Here is a 7,500-nt window from a genome sequence, read left to right as displayed (position 1 = left end):
CAGCTTTACTCCACAAATAGTTTCTCCACTGCTACCGTCTCCAGTTTTGACATTGCTATGGGACATGATAGGTCTCGCTGTCCTTGTGATTGGTCACCTGTACAAGTTGCAGTAAACCAGATATATTCTCATTAAATCTCAAACAAACAAATGTTGTTTGGTTTGACTTTTGACTGTAAGTAGAACAAATGTTGCCAGCCTTCTTTCAAAAAAACGGTACGGATAATGGTGATAAAAAACTTGAAATAACTCTAAATTTCCTTCGAATAATTTACCCCGGAACCCAGACAGCACCTAAGCCCTCTGAAAACCTACGGAAAACACTGGAAATGAACATTTAATTTACTGACAAACACCACTGGTTCAGCATTGGAGAACAGCGTCTTTGCTGCAACATTACTACAGGGGAAAATTTGCTATTCTGTACAGCCCAAAGTTTTCTGAAATGAATCGGACTGTAGACCAAGTTATTTTCTTCTCCCCACCAGAGTATCCAAAAAATACTTCACCTTTGTTTTACATAGCTAGTCATAAGTTATTAAATCCAGAAGGTTTTTTAATAAATCCCAAACGCTTGTGTTTTGTGAAGATGAAATACAAAATAACTCTAGTGTATGCGCTATACACCCTCTAAGTGCTGCTTTGTACTCCTGTGGTCGAGTTCAGCCTTTTTTTGTTCCATCAACATGATGTTATTAATGACGAACAAAACTTGATTTTTTTTGCATTTGTGAATTGATTTCAGAATTATGGACACTAAAAATCGTTACTCTTATGTCAATCAAATTTTTACCCCCACACCTAATTGAATGTCTCTTTACAGTTTCTATAAAGCTGTGTTAATAAATGAATAAAAAATTATGTTAACATAAGTCATATTAACTGACTGTGTGTAAAAGGAGTTGCTCGAAATAATGGACCCAGAAAAGTTATCCATCTAAAGCTGGAATTTCTTGTAATTATCTTCTGTGACAATATATGAAACGTCTCTGCGTACCTATGCAGAGAAGGTTATAATCCGTAGTCGTAGGTCGTAGAGTCTCTCCGTGGAACTAACTTTAGCTCCTAATTTTTTGTTTTATGGCTGCACATTTACGGTTTGGGTCAGTCTCACTGTTTCCAGTTGTCAGAGGGAGCAGTTTTCAAAAAAAGCTTTGATAAACCCACTGTATGCAACCTTTGCAGCACCAAACTGCAGACAAAGTTAGCAACTAGCTTTGAGGCAACAACAAAATTATCGTCAGCACATTCACACAAATGCTTGATTTCCAACTGTTTTAGTCAGTAGACTCCAACTAGAATCCGGAATGTAGAAAATGTTCTAAAACCAATGAGATAAAAAGTTTGTAAACTCTCACCATAGTGTTTACTGAAACTTTGATTTAAAAAAAAAAAAATGAATAAATAAATAAATAAATAAATAAAATAGAAATTTGAGATGGTGGGCAGAGTGCTACTGAGGAGGCAGTAACAGAAAGGGGTTGGGTTGTGCAGGTGATGAGAGAGAACAACAAAGCCTTTACTATAGATTTTTCAACAAATTAATCACTGTGCAGGATAGTGAATAACAACAGCAAAGCAAAGGAAGGCCCCAGCGTGGGTGAGATGCTCCCTTGCCATTTTGTCTTCAGTGGGTTTTGAAATAGAGGACCTGCCAATTTGTGTTCTTTCTCTTAATGCCCTCAGTTAATCTTGAGAAAGGTGGAGTCATTGTTATGTACATAAAAGAGGCAAGTTTCAAATTTAGTAAAATATCTGAGAAGGGAAGGATATCGATACCTATTTTGATACCGATGCTGCTTATTGGTATTGATACAGTACTTTTAAATTTTTGGTTTTGTTGGTGCTGCTTTACTACAAATAAACTAAACTTAAATAACACTACAGAGGAGCAATAGAGCAACAGTTACTTGGAAGCTAATGACAGTAGATACCTTTGCAGGGCTCCGGTCTGCAGCCACTTAGTCGCATTTTGAAACTAGTTTTACAGACACTTTCACTAGAGTTTATATCTAGGTGCACCATTGCCCCACAAAAATGTGCCCTTTGTTATACAACAGGAGGGAGAGATAATTAATGGTAGTTTGTGTGTAGAGCAGTAAATGGCTATTGTGCTCTAGCTTACATGTGGTAGGCATACACTAAAATCACCAAGCCTTCTACTCCAGATGGATGTTCATGTATTGAGAGCAGAGACTCAATCTATGTGCAGAGGTTGCTGGTTGCTTCAGAAATGGGTGAGACATCAGATTTAATTAAGTATTTGAAAGGGCATTGCATACATTCAAAAACAGAGACTCTTCATTTTCACAGGAGGAAGACCAATGCATCACCATAGCCAGTCAGTGCTAGCTAATGTTAACAATAGGGTTACAAGAAATTGAGAAGATGTTGTTCACTATAGCTGTTAGAGCCATTGATACAATAGAGAAATATTAGTAAAAATGTATATTTTGCTTTATTGTGACTGCAGTCAGCTCTGGCTTCTGATTGTTTAAAATTTTTAAGTTGTTTGTGCAGGTTAGTTAATTTAGTTGAAGCTATGGTGACTAGAGAGCACACTAGTCATGTTCTTGTCATGCTTATAGTACTTAACCTATTTGTTTATTGTGATACCATGTTTCACTTTTGTATTTTCGAAGAAGAAAGTTTTAAAATTAAGAGCATGGACTACAGAGTTTTATTGAAGCACATGTCAAATTAAATGCTTTGGAAAAGTAGGCAGTGGACTTAAGTGGGAGTTTTCAAGGAATAGATGGAGCCAGTCTAACAGGCTAATATCTATGACGTTGCTTTATCTGATACCAACTCCTACCCTGACATGAGGTCAACTTGTCATGTTATTCTGAGATAAGAAACCTTCTCACACTGATCTTTGGGGCAGTGCACATGTTACACTTTAAAAACACTGCAAAACTAGAATGGCATTCACACAGTCCATACCTCTGCCAAGGCCAAATATTGATGAAATGTCTCAAAATGTCTTTCTCGCGATGTTAGGGAAAGTGATAAAAAAATTCCTGGATCCGCTTCATCAACCGGATCTGCACCAAAATTTAATGGGTTCTTCCTGGCTTATGCCCCATCCATCCACCAAGTTTGGTGCAAATCGATGCGGTGCTTTTTGCATAATCCTACTAACAAACAAACAAAAAAACAGACACGGGGGAAAACATAACCTCGTTGGCGGAGGTAATTATGGCATATTATCCAAATATTTTCATTTACTCTGCTAACGTTAGCCTTCTCTTCCGAACAATTAACCCTGTCCATCATAAATAAAGTCAACAGAGTGTAAACACAACCATGATGACACTTGATAGCAATAACAGAGGTATTTTGGTTTTGAGTCATCAAGGCTCAAGACACGTTGCTCAAGAAAATGCTTTAATCATCCCAGATTCATGCCAGCACTCACATATCCCTCAGAGGTAACGAGGACTAGCGCAAGAGTTCCCTTTCTGGTAGGTCACATATTGAGGCCTTACAACATATTACTTCAGCTTTTAAAAGTGATTTAAAATGCATGTTAACCTCATACTAAGAATGCATTGTACAGAGCTGGATAACGAGAGTGTAGTCAACTTGAGCTGCCCAACTTTTGCAGTGGATCTGTGACGTACAAAATGAGTTGTTTATCATTTAGACACAACAATCAGAGATGTTACATATTTTCATATTTGAGAACCAGATGGGTGGAGAGAGCTGCAGAAGACCTTTTGCTCCTAATTGTATAGATGCCATCTTCTTTGTTCACACAATGTTAAAAGGCCACATGAAAAATGCATGAATGTGGCTGGAGGATTTTACTACTCGCGCATGAGGAAGTGACTGAATACACAGCTCTGTCAGAGACTAAGAGGGATCTCAATAGGCTAGCTAAAACATTTACTTGGTTTTCAAGGAAATACCTGATTTGTTTTTAAAAATGATGACTAGAAAACTGCTCAAGCTATTGTAGGTTTCCATTGAACTGAATATTTGGTCTCCCCATGAACATTTCTGCTTAAACTTACCTTGACTTGTCAGATGGTGAGTGTGGGTGTTGCTTTTCTACAATGTATGTATGATGTTGTAAACATAAAATATAGAAAACAGTCAGTATTTCCTGTGCATTGAAGAGGGGGCCTTAATTTACCATTCCCATTAAGTAGCAGCTTTGACCTAGAGATTAGAGAACGTTAAAGAGCAGCTTCCTCATTACCTTAGTCTTATGGCACAGACTAAGGTGCCCTTGAGCACAGCGCCAAACCCCCAAACTGCTCCAGTTGAGATCAGATTGTGGTTGTACCAGGCAGCTTACAGGTGTGAATGTGTTCACTGGCTCCCATTAATTTTCTATGAGTGGCATATCCTTTTTTTTTCTCTCAAATGTTATTTAGAACATGTCCCTGAGAAGATAGGTGACAGAAGATGGTGATGACCAAAATCAGACATGCATATCGTTGTTGGTAAACAGAAGAAATCAGAATTGGTAAAGAGTACAATAGTTACACACTGAGTTAAATTAAGGCATGAAATGTTGATATAAAAATGATAAAATATTGACTTAATTACTTAAACAACAACAACAATAATAATAATAATAATAATAATGATAATAATAATAATAAGTTAGGCTAAGCTAAGAAATAAAACAGTAATGAAAGAAACTATAGAAACATTTGGTGGAGAGGACATTTGCTTAAATGTATTTGAATAACTGCAGACTAGTTGCATGAACACATTTCTTATTATTACTTTTTTTTCTTATTACTTTGACAGACTCAATGAAATTTCCAGATTCAATCATAAATAACTCAATAAATGGGAGAGATTTAGAACATTTTGACTTTGAAAATTGGTAAATTAATGAGTTGTATTTTATGGTTCTTGTTTTGGCTTCCAGTTTAATTGTATGTTTTATGTTTGATCAATAAAATAATCCTTCAGTTTTCTCCAATATACTCTGAATCAGAATTCATTAAATATTTTGTAATGTTTTATTGTATCTTCTGCATCTGTACAAAAAAAGAAATTGGAAGCATACTAGGTCCACTAGTCCTCCATTACATTAAAGACTCGCCTGCAGTCTGTAAACAATTTTTTGGTCCTCTTTATGCTGATGACACAGTAAACTGCTGGTCTGACCAAAGTGTTGATGTGAGCAACTAGGCATTGTCTTCAAATGTACATCATGTAACGTAGAAAACAAACAAAAACCTGAATGCATGTTTTTTCACTTACAGAGAAATTCTTTGCTAGAAAATATATTGTTACAGTCAGGTCAGGGCACATCTTAAACACTACTTAAAATACAATCAGTATTTCCATGCAGTTATAAAAAAAATTCCTCTTGTCTGCCAGTTTTGTCTCTTCCCATCATAGAACGTATTGAACCAGTCAGTAAAAACTCAATTAAGTGTATAATATTCTGAAACCCTCTCCCTGGACTGACTGCTGTGTAGCTTTATCACAGTCTAATGAAAGGGAGCCACTCTGTATTATCAACTACATAACTCCCTTCTGTATTATTTTTATCAAGGGATAATACTGCCAGACTTGTGTTACCAGAGCCATCACACAGGAACTCAACCCTTTATTGTCTTCGAATAATAATTAGGGCTTAAGATCTTTTTTGTAAAATATGGAACACAATTAAGTGCAATATTAGAAACAGTGCTTCCTCCTCTCCGCAGTTTAACCACTTATATAGGCATTTTAAACTTCTGAGTCAAAATTGTAAACATGAACATGTTTTTTTTGTTACGACCATAATCTTTAATCTCTTTAAACTATAATCTTTTTCTCAGCTCTGTTATATTTTGTGTACTTTTTATGAAGTATTTGTTGTTTGCAGGCTTTGTTATTTACCCCTTTCATCTGTATGTTTTTATTCAACCTGTTGCCTCTTTTCTCTGTTTATTTCATTATTGGGAAATTTTATTTAAAAAAGAATAAAGAAAAAGCGAGCAAGCAGTTAATTGTATTCAAATTTTATTTATTCAACTGATTAACTAAAAGAACAATCACAAAGGCATCTAACTTGCAATCACACACATTGAAGTTATATATTTTTAACTTATTCTCTTTTATTATTAGTTTCAAACCTTACTCTTATCACCTCCTGAAGGTATTGTTGTCAATGAGCTGAATGACCATGACATTTTAATGTTTTTTTTTTTTAAAAAAATATTGGTTCTCAATCAAAATAATAAAGCATTTCATTTCCGATTCCATTGATATGCGGCCAGTATTTTGACAGCAGTTGTCCTATATGCATTGATATAAAAATGTCTAATTGTGCTGCTCCTTTCTCCAGTGGTCGCGTGAAACCATTGCTTGGCCGATTCAGCGAGCTTGAGGCCCAGCTGTCTAACATGAAAGTTCAGCCAGGCAGTATTGATGCTGTCCTGTTGGATGCTGGCTGCTCCTCCATGCAGATGGATCAGGCGGAGAGAGGCTTCTCCCTCAGCAAAGATGGGCCCTTGGATATGAGGATGGATGGAGAGAGGTAAGAGATGTGTACAGTAGGTCTGGAAAGACTGATGGATCTGGATACTCAGTCACTGGGGCCTTGATATTGCTTCAGCACTCATCGGAACAGTAATGTCCAAGTGCAGCTAATAAAAAAGGGGAGTAGCCACAATGGGCTATGAGCAACATGGAACAGGCCCTATAGACCTTATTTTAATTTTATTTTGCCATCTTTTTTGTTGCTAATGGTCCTATTGACTGGAAAACTGCCAATGAGATTGAATTAATGTTTGAATTTTTGCAGGGTAAATGCATGACCACAAAAGAAATATATTATAATGCCCCTGCCATTTGTTCTTCTCGTGTAACAAAATAATGACCATAAAACATTTGGAGGCAAACTGTGTAATCATTTCCTTATTTTATCTCGGATTGTGGAATTTACAGTAATAAACTACTCTTTCAGAATTGTGTTTTTGGTAATTTAAAGTATGATTGGGTCTGTGTCATAGTCGGCCGACTATCTTGATCACAATTCTTTAATAACCAAATTTAATGTTACCTCATCAAAATTGATAGTTTTAGTTGTGTGTATGTAAATAATTGAGTATAGGCTGATATATCAGTATCAGATTTTGTTTTGCTATCAGTGTTGAATCAAAAATTAGGTCTACGTGGAGCTATACCTTCATGTTAAATTGTAATATTGGCAATAAGCGTACAGAAATGCTTTCACAGTTGAATTTAAATAATACCTTTATTTTTGCAACCATAAAAAGAGAGAGAAAAATGCAGTTTCTAATTTTCATTTTTATTTGAATTATGGCAGCACCATAATTCCATAGCACTTAAGGTTAATTCGTAATTGTACAAGAATGTTACAGTGTTATCTAAAACCCCATTATAGACATGTTATGCAGTCATGGCTGCCTTGACAATATTTATCAAGCCTAAATGTGTGTGTCAGTGTGTGTGTGTTTGTGTACATTATACTGTATATGTTTTGCAATTTAATGCTTCTTGAATATTTTCAGAAATATATAC

General features: G+C 35.8%; 1 protein-coding gene across 4 annotated transcripts in view; it reads left to right on the top strand.

The window, feature by feature from the left end:
• mettl15 (methyltransferase like 15) overlaps positions 1-7,500 on the top strand; it is a 53,696-nt gene that overhangs the window by 33,781 nt on the left and 12,415 nt on the right. For all 4 annotated transcript variants that reach the window (XM_040129060.1, XM_040129051.1, XM_040129034.1 and 1 more), the window contains exon 4: positions 6,302-6,493. In XM_040129060.1, coding sequence (XP_039984994.1) covers positions 6,302-6,493 — 192 coding nt within the window. The remainder of the gene's footprint in view (positions 1-6,301; positions 6,494-7,500) is intronic.

The sequence above is a fragment of the Xiphias gladius genome, chromosome 1, assembly GCF_016859285.1.
Source record: "Xiphias gladius isolate SHS-SW01 ecotype Sanya breed wild chromosome 1, ASM1685928v1, whole genome shotgun sequence".
In the NCBI taxonomy this organism is placed as follows: Eukaryota; Metazoa; Chordata; class Actinopteri; order Istiophoriformes; family Xiphiidae; genus Xiphias; species Xiphias gladius.
Note: the sequence above shows the minus strand (reverse complement) of the source record. Positions and strands in the feature narration are given on the sequence as shown.